The sequence below is a fragment of the Acanthochromis polyacanthus genome, chromosome 16 (assembly GCF_021347895.1).
Source record: "Acanthochromis polyacanthus isolate Apoly-LR-REF ecotype Palm Island chromosome 16, KAUST_Apoly_ChrSc, whole genome shotgun sequence".
Lineage (NCBI taxonomy): Eukaryota > Metazoa > Chordata > Actinopteri > Pomacentridae > Acanthochromis > Acanthochromis polyacanthus.
In genome coordinates, this window is record NC_067128.1 from 23,541,828 (window position 1) to 23,560,445 (window position 18,618).

The window sequence follows — 18,618 nt, forward strand, 5'->3', positions numbered from 1 at the left end:
GGTTTAGGATATTTACACCATGTACATAGTGGGAAAGTTGACAGACGTACCGTTACAGAACACAGCAAACCTCAGGAACGACAGGTAGCGCTCTCCCTCTATGGGGTTCCAGCCGAGGTCTGGGTAACCCTTAGCAACCAGCATGGCACAGCTTTGAAGACCACATCCTGCCAGGTATGTCACTACCTACACACAAACAATTCAGTTTTACTCCTGGGTATTACAATGGCACACTCTGTCTTTTTGACTCTCAACATCAGCTACAGTGACAGCTTGAAAGGATTTGCTGAGTTAGCTTACCTCACTGCGACAAAATCATTCTGCATTTTTTCGAGAAAATTTGACTGGCATAGTTTTTCTATTTCTACCTGACTTACTTTCACTGTATGTCAGAGATGAGGAGCTGTAATAAGACATTGGGTCACTTGTTAATACCTGAAAATAATCTGCTGATTTTTTTTTGTATTTACAATTTTGGCATTTGATCCTTATAACATTAACAATTTTGCAATGCCTGAAGTAGTATTAAACATGAAACTAAGTCTATCATGTCAGATTTATAATACTACCGTAACAAATACATTAAGGTCAGATTGAATAAACATTGTCTGGTATTATTATATTCTGGAAACACAAGGCACTGTCTGTTAATTAACTGTGTAGTCACACAGTTTTTTTAACTAAGGCTTTGATTTTATTTTTCATTTAAAAAAATTAGGAACCTTCTCGAGATCAGGCTCCTCCAGGGCCAGAGCCAAGCCGTTGTTGTCCATCACTGAAGATGCTGCAACATCCAGTGGAGTAGAGCCCCGCATAGCTTCAGAGGCTAAACACACACACAGACCAGCAGAGCAAGCATTACATTTCTTTTGTAATAATAAACAATAGGGGGCAGTCTGTCAACATACTACATCTATGTTCATATTCCGCCATCTGTCACTTACAGCGCAAAACACCAGACAGTGTATAGATCAAATATTTTTTCTAGGAGACTGTAAAAAATGCACTAACACATCTTTTAGAAAATGACAAAATATTAAACTTGAAAGAATGCATAATTGCTTTAATTCCACTTATTTCACTAATTTCACTAATATTTGACACTTAATCAAAATTGCAAAAATAAAGAAACTGTTGAGTTAAATTTATACAATGTGAGGATTTATGACTTCTATTTACAGCAGTAACATTAATATTGTAATCAATATACGTTTTAACAGTAAACTGAGTCATTATTGTGTCTCAGAAATTGTGCCACAGAGAGAAACTTAAGTAATCTGATAATATGCAAATATTCCTACATTCAAGTTAATGAGTCCTCTGTGACTAAATGTGCACAAACACTCCCTGCCTCCATAAATGGTTACGTCTCCACTGGGCACCTTCTCTTAGAACTCCGTGCACAATGTTGCAGGGTAATTAAGATTAAAAAATATATCAGATATTATAACTATGTTATAATCAGAAATTAAAATTAATCATTTGGGACAATGAGCACTCAAAGCACAAGGAGCTGTACAAGTTCACACTGACACATTTGATTTATAAATAAGCAAAATTAATGAGTCCTGTTAGGAAACACAACTGTTGCGTTTGCATTCATCTGTCCTCTCCACACCATGTGAAGCTTTTCTCTTTCACAGACAGAGGTTTTAGTTTACAGCAGCATCAGCACATGGACCTCAGTGACTCATCAGTCCTGCAATTCTTCTCTCTCTATCAGCAGCCTGCTTCTCTGCCTCATTCACTCTCAACCTGATATTCTGGCATTTCAAATTACAACCTGTTACTCTTCCTCACCGGTGGCTTGTCATAGTGTGGGTAATAACCCTGAGTCTGTACTTTAATTAGCTGAAAAAAATCTTCCAGCAAGTGGCCATTACATGGTTTCAGTAAACATTTTTTTATCATTTTGAGAACAGCAAAAGGGCATTTTTTAGGAGCTATAGTATGCAAATACTTGAGAAAAATTTTCAAAATGCCAAAGTATAACAGGACTACTTTGCTCAGTATTTCTTTTTTCCACTGTATTTCTCTAACTTTTTCTTTCCTTCATTGTTGTATTTTAAAATCATCCTCTCAAAATGGTATACTGACAAAGCCATGAGGTAACTGTCAGTAGATCTCATCTAGTGAAACTACTTTTACTTACCCAGTCCGACGCTGCTGTTCTCTAGCAGGTAGCTCAGATGGTCAAACATAGCTTTCTGGTTCTGGCGACTAATACGACAGAAATAGCATAAGAAACGACAACAGCTGGCCACCATTTTGGGGAAGGCAATTTCCTGGGAAAGAAGAAATGAAAACACAATGTAAAGACACGCTTGTTCTAGGCCCCCCTTTTTACTGTGAATCTGAAACTCTCTATAGGATATATATGAGTGAATTTGCTGCCGTTGAAGAGAAAAGACTATATTCCTGAAGAAAACACATATTGAGTCATAAAGAGGCTGTTGCAGGAGCTCAGTAAGATTTTGATTTATTTTTGACAAGTCTGAAGGTTTTTTAAAAAACCATCAAAAAGCTTATACTAGAATCAATGAATAGAATTTATTTTCTGTTCAGAATACACCAACTTAAAATTCCTTTTGCTTTCAAGACCTTTTGCATTCAGTGCTATTACACCTGTGTCTTTCTCATTTCTAAGTTCTAGAATGGGCTCAGTTCAAGGTTAAGTCTGAGTATAAATCAGCAGAGTAATTTTCTCCACACCAGAAAGCTAAGTAAATTGTCAGATGATGGATAGATACGAGAAGGGAAAGAAAGCTTCATCTATGTTTTAGCAAATTACAATCTGCAAAAAAATACATCACAGAAATTCATGCTTATGATCAGGCAACTGACAACCGCTGATTTTTCAATCATACTAAATGCTTTCACCTCTAAAAGCAGATTTCAAAATAATTTTACCTTTTGAATGTGCACCTTTATTTAAGAAGTCTTAATACTATAGTGTGGTTGTGCTGTTTGTGACTGGAAATCCATCTTTGTTGAAATCTAAGTTGAAAAACAGCAAATCTATATTTCAGCTTTTGCTTCCTTAATATTATTCCTTCATCATATTTTATACATCACCAGTGTAAACTCTGTGATAAGAACAGCAGTAAATCTTCAAACTAAAAAAATCATAAGCATCACCACGTCACGACTGAGACAGCATGTGTGATAATCAAAGAGTAAATGTTACAAACCTGATATACACTTATGAGCTGTGGTGCTGCCACTTTATATGGCCACAGTAAGTAAAGTGCTCATATCAAGTGGCAGTAAACTGGTCTGGAATTTATGTTTGAGACTGCATGATCAGACCGCTAGAGTCAGACATGAAGGCCTGAATGTCTCCCTGAGGTCTGTGTGTCTGAGGTTCAAATCATGCTTGGCACTGGCTGTGGCATTAAATCACAAACAGCTCTTCCAGCTTCTGTCAGCACTGCCCAAAAAGGTCAGTTTGAGGGGCCTCCTCTCAGCCCACTCATGCCATCCTATGCCTACTTTAGTCCTCTGCCCTCTCTACTACCCCTGTGATTTTTCTGAGTATTATGTTGTTGCTCTTAGCTTACCCCAACCACTTTGGATAAAATTTGTTTTCCCAATGTCAGTGTGCCACCCATTGAACGCTAAAGGTTTAACCAGGAACAAAACTGTTGCTCAGCATCAAGAACTAAAGGTTAATTTAATTTATTTGTGCATTTGTTTTAGATAAGATAAGATAAGATAAGATAAGATAAGATAAGATAAGATAAGATAAGATAAGATACAGTTGTGGTCAAAAGTTTACATACACTTGTAAAGAACATAATTCCATGGCTCTCTTGAGTTTCAAGTTATTTCTACAACTTTGTCACAAAAAAACATTTATGAAGTTTGTTTCTTTTATGACTTTATTATGGGTTAACAGAAAAAGTGACCAAAGCTGCTGGGTCAAAAATATACATACAGCAATGCTAATATTTAGTTACATGTCCCTTGGCCATTTTCACTTCAATTGGGCACTTTTGGTAGCCATCCACAAGCTTCTGGCAAGCTTCTGTTTGAATCTTTGACCACTCCTCTTGACAGAATTGTTGCAGTTCAGTTAAATTTGTTGGCTTTCTGACAAGGACTTGTTTCTTCAGCATTGTCCACATGTTCTCAATGGAGTTTAAGTCAGGACTTTGGGAAGGCCATTCTGAAACCTTAATTCTAGCCTGATTTAGCCATTCCATTACCACTTTTGATGTGTGTTTGGGGTCATTGCCCTGTTGGAACACCCAAATGCGCCCAAGACCCAACCTTCGGGCTGATGACTTTAGGTTATCTTGAAGAATTTGAAGGTAATCCTCCTTCTTCACTGTCCCATTACTCTCTGTAAAGCACCAGTTCCATTGGCAGCAAAACAGCAACACAGCATAATATGTCAAGCATGAAAAGGTGAGACCTTTAACCCCAAGAACATCATGCCTACCGTCAAGCACGGTGGTGATAGTATTATGCTATCACCACCGTGCTTGACTGTAGGCATGATGTTCTTGGGGTTAAAGGTCTCACCTTTTCTCCTCCAAACATATTGCTCGATTTTTGTTTCGTCTGACCAGAGAACTTTTGCAGATTTGGTCACTTTTTCTGTTAACCCATAATAAAGTCATAAAAGAACCATGAATGTTTTTTTGTGACAAAGAAGTATCTGTTCCAATCACTCTATCAGAGAAAAATCAGAGTTGTAGAAATAACTGTAAACTCAAGAGAGCCATGACATAATGTTCTCTACAAGTGTATGTAAACTTTTGACCACAACTGTACGATAAGATAAATTCTATTGATGCCATAGCGGGGAAAGTTCATTGTTACAGTTGCTACAAAGGAGGAAAAAAAGTACAAAGGCACTACAACAATAAATTCTAACTTCTAAAAGTGGATGTGTTTGGCACTTTAGGCTAACAAAAATCATAGCTTTTCAAAATATATATAATTTTCTCCTGCAACAGACTGGCGACATGTCCAGGGTGTCCCCTGCCTTTGCCTGAGTCAGCTGGGATAGACTCCAGCCCCCCCGCGACCCTAGTGAGGATAAAGCGGTGTATAGATAATGGATGGATGGATATAATTTTCTTCCATGTACAGACAAAATGATTCATTAGCTAAATCTGCACATTAATCAGTAGTTGAAAAACTCATAGTTGCAGCCTCAGTTAAGATAAGAATGGTCACTTAAATTGAGGGTAAGGATGTTTTGAGGGGGCATAAATTATGGTTCAGAAAAAGGCAATTAGGCATGTCAAAATACAGATAAAAGTTTTCAATGTCTACAAAAGTTTGCTGGTTGATGTTCCATTTCAAACTACTATTTACTAGGGCTGGAACTGGATTCGGTCTTGGTATCCAAATATTTATTTTGAGATTCGAATATTTGGACACCCACCCCTCACTCCCCCACCCCCCCAGACGAAATGATACAATACGATACGAATATTGGCTCGTCTTTCAGCCAATATTGGCTCTAGCTTCATCTTTGTGTCTTCCCCCTCTACCTCCCCCAGTCAGCCATTACAATCCTGGCCAAATATCCAGAACTATTGTGGGTGGAATACACAAGAGGTGCTCTGAACAATGGGGAGTTTTCACATCCACTGTTGTGTATGATCAATCTCATATGGTCAAGTGGACTTTGTGTTGAGTTTGTTAATTACTATTTACTTCATGACTGTAAAAATAACCCAAGGCTACGATAAATTACACTGGAGACAAATAAATGTACTGATTAATTCAATAATTTGTAACAGCCATAATAAATTTATTCTAAATGTTGTCATGCCTACCTGTGACTTGTCTCCTCCGAGGACGTTGACCATGACCTCCATAACTGTCTCGTGCATGCCCAGTACTCTCATCAGATTGGGGTGTTGATAGAAAACCTTATTGTTCATAATATCACTGGAAACACAAGTGATTAGTCACATATTGTAAATTTTGAGGCAGTACACGCCACACTGGAAAAACTGCTTGAGTATGATCGATAACGGTGTGTAATGGTGTATAATTTTGTGATGGTATTTACATTACCATTTACACTGCCTTTAAAAACAGTGAAAGCTGTTGTATTCACAGCACCATATTTTCTTACCCAAGGCCATCAATCATGAGTTTCTCCTCCTCTTTTCCCATTCGCACTGACAGCAGAGACCTGATTTGGCCCAGAGATGCCAACAGGTTAATTGCATCCTGCACAGATGCGGCACTGATGGTGTAAGATTTCTTCATGGCCCGGAGCAGTTCACCAATGCCATCATACTGCCTCCTCAACAGGCTGAACATCACTCTGACCAGCTCTGGGTCTTGGATGTGAGACTCCTGAGCCCAGCTGGTTATGGTTTGGGAGATCAGCTCCTTCAGGTTGGCTTGAGAAGTGAGAATTCAACATCAGTGAGTAATGCTTCTCTGCTGTCAGAGGTTAGGCATGGCTCCACACCTGACTCCAAGTAAACATTTGTTCTCGTGTGTATTGGATTGTTTTTGTCACAGTTTGGGGACAACATCTGCAAAATGCTGCTACAGGCAGCAGAAAGAGTGCTGTTTTGCTGTTTGAAGCTTCTTAAGATGAATGCTCCTGCTACATTTATTTGACCAGATTTTTTGTTTTTTGGCTTTTGTTCTGTGAAGTCTGGTTGACTCTTCGAACTTCATCTTAACATCTCATAAAAGTTTATTCTTACAGATGATTAAAAGCAACCTAGAGTGAGTGATAAATGTAAAGGCTGTAGCTAGAAGCTGCACCTTTCTAAATGATAACATTGTTATTCCAAAGCTATCGCTGCACTTCGAGTGTCACATTATTTAATCAGCCTACTACAATAGGACCTTAATAGGATAGAGAAAAGGTAATCCAGGTCTATCAGAATCATCCTGAATCACATCACCTGTCCATTTATAAAGCTTTTTAATAATGCAGACTAGGCGTGGGAAGCTGGAGAGAGGCATTAAAATTTATAGCAGGGAACCTTGCAGAGGCTGCCCATTGGTCTTCTATTATTTGAAACAGACCAAAACCATACTTTCAGCAAAGGGCAGCAAAAAAGAATTGAAACCACTGACCCTCAGTGGAAGCAAAGACTTTCTAAGTAGTAGTTGGAAAGTGCATTATTTATGATGGATTAATCCGTAGATATTTCAATGTTTTTGGAATATGAGTGTGGTGTTTTCCTAGCAATGTCTTTTGTGAAGCGATTCGGATATTCATCTAAATAAGTTATAATTTCACGCAAACACTGAGGGTAAGGTGGTCAGAAACATCAAACAGTTAGTACACTTTCAATTTATTAGGGTATATTACTCTTTGGTGTTCAAAGTTACTTACTAGGGGCAGCTTGTTCTGTGTCTGTGGGTTCCTCTTCTGTTTTCTGAGGAGGGCCCTTGATCTTGTAGAGCAAAGCAAGGAGACGGCCCTTTATAGAAGTGTCCTGCTCTTCACCTTCCTCCTCTATTGGAATTCCTGCAAGGGGAAAGACATTTCTGTCAGGCACTCAGTTTTAATTTGTTTTAATTCCAAGGAGGTTATGTGACACCCAGCGTTTGTGTGTCTGTCTGTCTGTCTGTTAGCAAGATAACTCAAAAACGCCTGGGCAGATTCAGATGATATTTTGAGGGGATGTAGACTATCGTAAGAGGAAGAGCTGATTTAATTTTGGTGGCAATCTGGAAAGGATCCTGGATCACTTTGAATTTTTTAGTATGTTTTAGTATGTGGTCCAAAATATGACAAAAACATCATAGGTTAGTATGTCGTCCAACAAATTGGAGCAAGGTGTCCAGATAGCTCAACTGGTTAAGAAGGTGATTTGTAAACACAACTGTGTCAGAGATGCAGGTTCAATTCCAGCTCATGATCCTTAACTGCATGGGTTTCCTGTTTTCCTCTCTATCCTTGGCGGAGGTCTGCACTCTCTGAGTGCTTTTCTAGTTTTAAAATGCCAAGAGTGACTGAAATGTTAAAGGTGGTTAATATAGAAATGGGGGGCACCAGTGTATCACAGGATTACATACACAGACAAACAGGTACACTCATATTCATACCTATGGACAATTCAGAATTACCAATTAACCTTAGCATGTTTTTGGACTATGGGAGGAAGCTTTTTCCTCTTTTTCTTTCTTTCCCCAATTATTGCTCATCTATTTGTGTTTTGACCTGTCTTTCTTTGGCTCCCTCTGTCTGTCATCTCTCCCTCCTGTCTTTCTCCCAGTCACTCGCCCTCTTGCTCTTCCTGTTCTCACTGCCGGCACTGCTGATTGCTGGGATGAAAATCAACTGCAACAATCAGCTCACCCAACTCACCTGTTCACTATCACATCTCCTGGTATATAAACTCTGTTCATTCAATCACTCCCTGCTGGACCATAAACTTGGATCCCCATGTGGACTTCAAGTATCCTGCGTCAACGTCCAACCTCCACAGTTTCATGAACTTTATTCTGCCCCTTCAGCCTAGTTTGTTCTTGTAGTGAGTATGCAGTTTTGTTGGTTTGGTTTTAGTTTGTCCGTCTGCGAGTTTCTTGGTTTTCCCCTCTGAAGTTAACTTAGAGTTTTGTAGTTTTTGTGGTCTTGTTTGTTTTCTTAATTACATTTGGTTTATCACATTTCAGCCCAGTCATTCCCCCTGTTTCTAGTTCCCCCTTAGTTTGTGTCCTGGCCTTATGTAGTTAAATAAAGATTCCTTTTCTTGCCACGATCAGTTTGTCTATTTCCATGCGTGCGCCTGGGTTCTCTGACTTCCCCCTGTAACACAGTGCTAACCACTGAACCATTGTAGAGCCTGGAACAAAATTATCTTGCGTAAAAAGATATGTACATTTAAACTAAAGTAATGTTCAGACATCAAAGAACTGAAATGCACATTGTCTGCATAAGCAGTTGAACTGTACCACAGTGCAGTCGCAATTCTTCATGGAAGGCATTGAGCTCATCCTGGATCTCCTCAGGGCAGGGACAGTCCTCTCCTGCACTAAAATTTAACAGGATGTTGATCTGCAGGAAACAGAAAATAGTGCAATAAGGCTAAAAAAGCAGACAGTGAGGAAGGTAGAAAACAATTATTTTAGAGAGGACAATAGCTGAAGAGAGAATGAGCAAACAAGAACACAAGAGCTTGAATGAATAAAGCACCAATGGTATAGCACAGAGCAGTGGAAAGTCACACAAGACAGCACATTACCATCTACAGACACAGACAGAATTGCTCAGGCAAAGCCCTGCATTAAGTGCCTATTCAGGCTTTCAGATAGTGTCTGTCTGTTTAACCCAGACAAATAGTCTGAAACAGCTTACATCAAGTCTAGTTGCAAGTGTGAAATAAAACCCTAAAACAATTCATATTCTTTGATGCTGAATAGTCTTAAATAATAAGCTATCTTAAGTAACTGCAAATTTGCTGTGTTTGCTTCATGTCACAAGCTAACTATAAAACACTAAATATAAATGAGATGGTTTCTAAGGCTAACCAAATGCAGAGTCTGGCTTGGCTTTTCTGAAGTCTATTTTTGGCAGAGCTTTTTAATAAATCATTGGAGGAAAACACGGCAATCATGTGTTGCTCACAGTATACATCTGCTGCTGACCACCACTATGTATTTTTCAGACAGTATTTTTTAAGCAGTAGGTATGTGCTTATCTACAAGATTTAACAACTCAGATGAAGACCAGCTAAGTAACTCTTTGAAATGCTATTCTGGTGTATCCACGAAAATTGTTTAGAACAATAAGTGACGTCAACACAAAGGAAATGAAGCAATTGAGACTCGAAATAAATAATCATGCTGTACATGTCTCTTACTTTCTGCTCTGGCTCCGATAATTGACTTAAAGAAATATGAGTGTTAACTGCAACCTACCAATTAGGGACAGCAATCTGAGCTTCTGACACTTATTAAACAATGAGCTTAAAAACACTGTTAGTATGTGGTGTAAAAGACACAACGTATCAGATCTGTTGATACACTTAAGTTTCGTCATAGCGAGCCACTAAGCAGCAAGATTCTACACTTAACTGAAGTTTTTAGCAAAGGCAGTTTATATCTAAGCTTTTTTTAATTTCATAAAACAGTAAAAACCAGGAAAATGAAACAGGATGATACACAAGTTGACAGATGAGTACATGTTTTAATTATCAATAGATAATTAGCGCAAACTGTTGGATGTCTACTCAAGCTGATTTTAACTTGTAAATATCAAATTATCTGATATTAATCATGGAAAATGCGTCAATGAGCACTTTGGGAGGTTTCAGGCTATATCTCTAAACCTTCACTTCATCAAATAATCTGGGTGCAATATCGGTTCCAAATCTGAATTCTGCTCTGATTGTCGGGAAGGTGAAAGGGAAATCGGTCTGAAACCCCAGGAGTGAGAGCCTGGGCCAACATAGATTCAAATAGACAATACAGACAACACAATCTCGTCTTTCCCCAGTCTGCTCTGAAAGCATGGGGTAGCAAACCCTGAGTTGAGGCCAACTGCTTCAACATCTCTTGTTAGTAAGTAAACCATCAGGGCTTTATTTTGGTATGAGGTTCAGATAGCAGAGACTGCTCTATTTCCTGTTTTGATTTAGACTTCCAAGCAGCATCTACTGCATGCGTAATAAATCTAGCAAGTGTGCCCTTGTGTTTTTGTACTTTAATATTCTGCTGTGTCTATAGTGTTTCACAATGCATCCTGAGCTTAAAAGTTAACTTAAAAGTTAAACACTGTAACATAAATTCCCCCTGTGGGATGAATAACAATATTCTACTCTTAAATGCCAGATGTTTGGCTCTCACAACCAACTCACTTCAAATTCAATTTTGCTTCATATATGGTCCAATTTATCCTTTGGGAATTCTAGCTGAACGAAAAGTTAAGAAACAAATGAAAACTAAAAGGGATTCAGAGAACGATAAAACCCTGTGTTACAGTCTCTGCCTCTGAACCAGTCAAGGTCATTGATTTCTTTCTGCCTCAAGATCCAAGTTATCCACTGTGCCGGGGTTTTGTTCGAGTATAAAACCACAAAACAATGTTGAACATAAATTACTTCTCGAACAGGATGTAAAAAATTTATTATACGCAATCTCTATTTCAACATCGTACCTGCTCATGTGGTGGTGAACGAAACTCTTTAGTCTTTTTGGCAGTGACGGCAGCCGACATGTTGAGAGCCAGCATTAGCTCATTGTAGCGGAACTTTTGATTGTATTGCAGCTTGGAAACATAACTGTCAGAGAAAGAGACGATGGCTTCGATGCGGTGCTTTAGCTCACAGTCACAGAAGTAGTGCAGCAGCTCACACATCTGAAAATGACACAAAACAATTTCAAATATGAAAAAAATTTTTTCTTATACTTCTTTTATTTATTTCTCATGGCTTTCTTATTCAGTGTTGTTTTTTTGATGATGATGTTCATATCGACTATTTGGGCTAACGTGATTTTATACAGAGAGATATTAGCATCACTACTATTTTCCACCACCTACATCATCCATGCTTTAAAAGTTGCGTTTATAAAATTTTCATGTTTACAGCATTGTAAAGCTTTTGTCATTGTCAGGATCATTCGTATTCATCCACTACATTGATTTGCACTCATGCAGCCACTTCTCAACAAGAGATGAATCAGTGTACCAAATTGGATGAAGGAAAATAAAATGGGCAAAAATAAACTTTAATTAAAATTTTGACAGATATATTAATGGACTTAGCTTTATGCAACTTTTTTCAATCCTCAATCTTGACCGTTGAAATTAAATGTGTGAATGTATTTTTTCATGATCATTTTAATTACCTGATGTTTGACAGACTCAGGCAGCGACTTCTCCAGCAGGCCTTTGATGGGCGGTTTGTTCTCCTTGGTCTCCTCCTCTCCTGCCTCCACAGCCTTCTCCTCATTCTTGCTCACCTCCTCCTTCTCTCCAGCTACAGCCACCTCATCCCCTTTCACTTCCTCGTTCTCTTTTGCCTCTCCAAACACATTGGGGTCAATCAAAAGGAGAATCAGCCTCACCTCCTCACTGGTCAGGACTCCCATGATCAACAGTGTTCCAATGAGCTTCAAGATGGGAACAAACTGGTACTCAACACTTCCACCTACTGGATCTCGGATGTGGATCCCTCCACCTTGCACGGCCTCCGTAAGCATGCTGATAGCTTTCTCTTTAAGGATGCCCAGTGGGATCTGTGGGCTGTAGAGAAACTGGTAGCGTTTGGTGCTGATGATGCCGACTGGGGAGAAATTGACACGAGGTTTGAGGGAGGTGCTCAAGCTCACGCCAGGAAGAGAATGCCGCTTTGACTCATCAGGGAACAGCTTGATGGAACGCGTCTCGTCTGTCACAGGGATAATGAACTCATTGTTCATCATTAGGCGAGCCTCCTTCGCTGTCTCAAGATGGATGCTGGCAATAAGAAGAATTAGTTCAGTCACTACAGATGTCTGGAGACACCGGCCAGCAAACACCAGCAAATAAAGATTCAGTGCTCTAGATGTGGGTTGAAAAATAAACTTCCCTAAGTAGTATAAATTCAATTAGTAATTGTTTAATTAGTAAGATTTCCACAACCCTAGGAACACCATCACCTCGCCCGGATCAGGGAAACCGGGGCTTCTCCCTGGAGCGAGGTCTGGGGGCGAGCTTGCCAGAGAGCACCTTGGGGCCCTATGGGGCTCGGTTGGGCACAGCCCAAAAAGTAACACGGGGTCACCGCCCGGTGGGCCCACCACTCACCAGGCAGGAAATCAGGGTCGGGTGCTACGCCCAGCAGGCAGTAGGCAGGAGCGGGCGTCTAGGCGCACTGCCCCCTGGTGATGTAGACTAGCTCTGGAGATGTGGAACATCCCCTCATTGGCAAGGAAGGAACTAGCCTAGCCGTGCTAGACCCAGCTCTGAAGACGCAAGGGTCTAGGAACTCTCGACAGGGAGGGAGACGGGCTAAAAGGTTGTCTTTCAAATCACTCTGCAGCAATTGGGTAGGTATACAACCAATCAGCGCAACAAATAGGCTGACGTAGTTCCTAGAGCACCGGAAATCAGAGGATGCGGTAGTTCGGTGAAGCCTTATTTATACAGTCAATGGGTGAAGCTCAAGTACATTACAGACATGTTAACAGAAAGATTATTCAGAGTCGTGCTAATGGAGCTCAACGACTGTTGTCGTTTTTGTTGTCGACCCTGGCAGAGAATTAAATTTGTTGCCGTGGGTTGTCTAGCGCGGCTAGGCCAGTTGTTTCCGGTTGTTTTTGTCAGAATCATTGCGCCTCTGTCATCACTTAGTTACGTCCGCCTTCTGACTCTATACTTCATGGTGATTCGTCGGTCAGTTTTAGGAGCATCCAGCCTCGATGCTTACAGAGGGTAACTAGACCCTTGCGTCTTCAGAGCTGGGTCTAGTGCGGCTAGGCTAGGAAGGAACCTGAGCTGGTGCGGGAGGTGGAGCGATACTGGCTAGATAGTTGGGCTCACCTCCACACACAGCAAGGGTTCTGGAACCAAAATCTTGGAGAGGGGTTGGACTCTCTCCTCACCCAGTTGCCCAGGGTGAGAGGCGCCGGGCAGGTGCGGGGATACTCACAAGCCCCCGTCTCTGGGTGGTGCCCTGGAAGGTGTATCGACTGGGGACTCCATAGTTCTCCTTGGGGACTTCATCGCTCACGTGGGTAACGATGGAGAGACCTGGAGGGGGGTGATTGGGAGGACCTGCCTGATCTAAACTCCAGCGGTGCTTTGTTGCTGGACTTCTGTGCTAGTCATAGATTGTCCATATCAAACACTATGTTCAAGCATAAGGTGACTCATAAGTGTACTTGGTACCAAAGCACCTTAGGTCGAAGGTCGATGATCGACCTCATAGACATATCATCAGACCTGCGGCCGTATGTTGTGGATACTTCGGTGAAGAGAGGTGCAGAGCTGTCAACTGATCACCACCTGGTGGTGAGTTGGATCCGATGGCGGGGAAGACTGCCAGACAGACCTGGTAAACCCAAGCATGTAGTGAGGGTGAACTGGGAATGTCTGGCGGAGGACCCTGTCCGTGAGGATTTCAATTCCCACCTCCAGAAGAGTTTCTCCTGCATCCCAGGAGAGGTTGGGGACATGGAGTCCGAGTGGGCCAAGTTCAAAGCCTCCATTGGGACAAGCAGCTGTTAGAAGCTGTGGCCAGAAGGTCACACTTCTCACTTTCCCTGCTAAAGTTTACTCTAGGGTGCTGGAAGAGAGACTGACCGATTGTTGAACTTTGGATTCAGGAGGAGCAACGCAGATTCCGTCCCAATTGTGGAAGTGTGGACCAGCTCATTTCCCTTGCAGAGCTACTGAGGGGGTCATGGGACTTCGACCTGTAAGTCTACATGTGCTTTGTGAATCTGGGGAAGGCCTACGACCATGTCCCCGGAGGGGTTCTGTGGGGGGTACTGTGGGATTATGGGGTACCGGGCTCGTTGATACGAGCCATTTGGTCCCTGTACAACCAAAGTGAGAGCTGTGTCTGCATACTCGGCATAAAGTCAAACACGTTTACAGTGGGTGTTTGATTCCGCCAAGGATGCCTCTTGCCTCCTGTCCTGTTTGTGGTGTTCATGGACAGGATCTCAAGGCGCAGCCAAGGTGAAGAACCATATCATCTGCAAAAAACAGAGATGCAGTCCTGAGACCCCCAAACAGGACCTTCCTCAGACCATGAGCTTCAGCACGCACTGGAGTGGTTTGCAGCCAAGTGTGAAGCGGCGGGGATGCAGATCAGCACCTCCAAGTCCGAGGCCATGGCTCTCTACTTCCTCTGGGTCGGGGGGGAGTTGCTTCCCCAAGCGAAGGAGTTCAAATATCTCAGGATCTTGTTCACAAGTGATGGGAAAATAGAGTGAGAGATGGACAGGCGGATTGGCGAAGCTCTCGATTTACCAGTCCATCTACGTTCCAACCTTCACCTATGGTCATGAGCTCTGAGTAGTGATCGAAAGAACAAGATCGAAGATACAAGAGATTGAAATGACCTTCCTCCGTAGGGTGGCTGGGCTCAGCCACTTGGAGTGGGGAGAGGTGGGAGAAGCTCAGACATCCAGAGTAGAGCCGCTGCTCCTTCACATCGAAAGGAGCCAGTTGAGGTGGTTTGGCCATCTGAATCGGATGCCTCCGGGGACACTTCCTTTGAAGGTTTTCTGTACATGTACGCCTGGGAGGAGACCCCGGGGCAGACCTAGAACCCGCTGGAGGGATTATATATCCCATCTGGCCTGTGAACGCCTTGGGATCCCCCATGATGAGCTGGAAAGCTTTGCCGGGTGGAGGGACATCTGGAACAACTTGCTTAATCTGCTGCTTAAGTGGAAGAAAATGGATGGATGGACCATTGCACAAAACTTCCATAATATAGCTGCGAGGGACACCAGGGTTGTTGATCAATACTCATGATTCAGAGATTACCTGTTCTCAAACTCTTTTTGATTATGAATGAAAATGTCAGTAGACACTATGTTGTCAAAGTACCAGATCACATTCATAATGTATGATGTTGGTCCAACCATGTGACATCGCAAGTAAAGAGAGATTCAATTATATTAGATGTGATCTGGCAATACAAACACATCGCAAAACCATTATTAAGATTTATAAAATAAATATACACAGAGATTTCGGTTATCGCTCCATCCTTTTCTCAATTAATGGTGCTGGATTTGACACTGAAATAACTCATAATTCAATCACAAATTATCATTAGATTATCTCATTAGTAAAAGATTTTCTGTCGACTCTTTTCGCTTTTCTGTGAATGACAGCTGAATTTGTTAATTCTACCACCTGTATTTAATTTTCTGTAATTCATCACTGACAGCAGCATGTATTATTTTACTCACTATAACTTCTACTCCTTCATATCTCAAATGCAGATAAATTAGACAATTTTTAAAACGTCAAGTCAAGTTGAATATAAATGAGAAAAGCAATTCAAAACCACAACCTGATCAATCAAATATAATCCTATTATCTGATTATGTCGTATTCAAACCAAGTTAACAGCAGTGCACCCAACACACCTGATAAGGACATTGTAGAAACCCTCTCTCAGCATGCCAGAGAGGTACTGGTTGTCGATGGTGTAGAGAATCTGTGACTGGTCCAAATGGCTGCAGAGAGCATGAGCTACACGAGTGTTTCCCAGTGCACAGAGGGCGCAATACAACTTCAGTGTGTGGTAGTGGAACTTCCTTAGATCTTCATGCTCAGATAACTCCATGATGTCCAAACACCTACAAGAAAAACACAGAGTAGGATAGCAGAAATCTAAGAGGTCATTTATATTGCAGTCGCACGCAGTAGCTGGCAAGCTACAGAGTCGTCTTGCAAATATTGAAAAAATAGTGTTATCAATGTTGGTACTCATCACATATGTTGACAGTAACAATATATGCTTACATGTACCATTGGAACCTGTGACTCTTCTATTGTGTGAACTGCTGTTTATTCTCTGTGTGGTAGCTGCAGACCCAACCTTAATCACCAGTGATGAATCCATACCAGTCATGTGATTGTGTCCATATGTTCTTAACCTAAATGCGTGTTTCAATTATATTACCTGTTTTCTTCAGGTATATGCACGGCCATCATCTGCAGAGGTTCCAGACACTGGACCACCCAGCCATGCCTTTCACTGACCCGAGCTGTCTCCACACTGAGGAAGGTATTTGGCATTCGGCTCCACATCACAGCCACGATAGTCTGCACATCCAGTCTTGGCGGACACTGTGGCACTGGGTTCCTGTGCTCACTCTTGAATATAGCTGATGAGAGCGGCATGGCATCCTGGGATCAGACAGGAAAAACAATAACTAGAAAAGCACTGAGAGAGCGCAGTACTCCGCCAAGGCTGCTCAGTTGACGTATCATTTATGACGGATGAAATCTTTCATTAAAAATGACCTTGCACTGAGCACAAGCATGTGTTATGTATGTGCATGTTATGTATTTATACCGATTTGCGTGTAAGTTACTGTTATAAAAGTCTATTGATCAATTCATCACTTTTGGCAAGACTTTGTTTTGCTAGTGTTAAAATAACCTTCCCTCCAGGCTTTTATTTAGAAGACGTATTTTTAATGTTATGGGCTTTTATTTTGTCACCATTCCAGCAGCACAGGAAGTTTTTATCTATGAAGATGTTTCTTGACAGGACGAAGACGCTGAAGAAAAGTCCGAAAATTCACGTAAAGATGAAAGAAAATCGTTCCACGCTGTTACTGTCTTGCAAGGATATGTATAAACTCAGAAGCACCTAGTTGCAATGGGGACAAGCTATTATGGGGAAGAAATGAGTGAAGGACAGAAAGGTGAATTTGTGTTCAAAATAAGTCTGACGGCTGAGCGTAAATATAGGTTTTGTGAATCATCGGGAGCTTCACCATTGTCTGGCTGGGATTTGCTACATTGCGTGACCTAAATATGTAGCGGGTTGCAGGAATTGATGAAACAGAAACATCCCACAGTACAATCATTTGTTCCTTCTATGATTTCCAACTGATAATTCATGATCATTTTGTAGTAGGGTGGCAATCGCGATTGTTAGCAGGTAGTTCACACAGTGTTCACGTCATGCTTACAGCGACACAATGCCAACAGCTACATCTGGCAATGGGAAATCCTTAATAAAGCTGTGGACCCAGACTATAAGCTGCATCACTGCCAAAATCTAATCAATTTGTGCTTGTGTCATTTCTGACCTTCCCTGAAAATTTTATCCAAATCTGTTGGTCCATTTTTGAGTAATGTTTCACACAGACAGACAGACAGACAGACAAACAGGCCAGTCATCACATAACTCTGCCGTCCCTTGGCAGAGTAATAATTAAAAAGCAATCTTCAAGAATGAAAATTGCTTTTCCACATGGTTTTGGTGTGAATATTAAATTTTCTTAAAATAGTACTTTGATACTAAAATCACTTGTGCTTAAAATGAGCTCTGAGGACCTTGAGGGATCTTTGAGCAAAAGGAGAAGTTTAGCTTCATTAATATTTAATTTAGAGTTTTTTATTTTCCCTATATTATCCTAAGTATTTTTCTGAATATATAAAATATCAATTTCAGTCATTGTTTAATTCTGATTTTTTTTTTTTTTTTTCAGGCACAGACAGCACCCATAAATGATTGCAAAAGCATTCCTAAGTGAGTCACTGAGTGAAAATTTGGGACTGTTGACTAGTGCCTGATTACCTAAAGATGAAAAATGTAAAAGACCTCATGTCAAAATGCTTGCCATAAAGTGTTATATCAATCCAACCATAGACATAATAAAGAGTAGATGCCGCTCGGGGTGCTGCGCAGCGAGAAATACAGCCGCCATCTTGGTCCGGTCACCCGCTCCACTCAGCGCTGTTTGACAGCGCATTTAATCCATTTTACCTCTGAATATTAAACTGATTTTCACGCGTTTTTTATTTTTATTTTTTGCTGCAAACGTCATACGTGTAGCTATGATACAGGACAAATGGTTCGGCGTATTTTAATATTCATAGCGGGAATAATAGATAATAATAATAGGTAATAGAATATTCTGATATTAAGCTCGACTGTAGACAGGTATTTTGCAAACACTGTAAACACTCACACACACTAATATATGTTA

At 41.0% G+C, this 18,618-nt stretch overlaps 1 protein-coding gene across 1 annotated transcript in view; it reads right to left on the reverse strand.

Annotated features, from left to right (window-relative positions):
* ryr3 (ryanodine receptor 3) overlaps positions 1–18,618 on the reverse strand; it is a 242,283-nt gene that overhangs the window by 69,610 nt on the left and 154,055 nt on the right. Inside the window, exons 35-45 of the mRNA XM_051937044.1 lie at positions 16,575–16,801; positions 16,036–16,248; positions 11,791–12,400; positions 11,099–11,299; positions 8,896–8,998; positions 7,331–7,465; positions 6,101–6,374; positions 5,796–5,910; positions 2,153–2,285; positions 723–826; positions 51–186 (exon numbers count right to left, since the gene is read on the reverse strand). Coding sequence (XP_051793004.1) covers positions 51–186; positions 723–826; positions 2,153–2,285; positions 5,796–5,910; positions 6,101–6,374; positions 7,331–7,465; positions 8,896–8,998; positions 11,099–11,299; positions 11,791–12,400; positions 16,036–16,248; positions 16,575–16,801 — 2,251 coding nt within the window. The remainder of the gene's footprint in view (positions 1–50; positions 187–722; positions 827–2,152; positions 2,286–5,795; positions 5,911–6,100; positions 6,375–7,330; positions 7,466–8,895; positions 8,999–11,098; positions 11,300–11,790; positions 12,401–16,035; positions 16,249–16,574; positions 16,802–18,618) is intronic.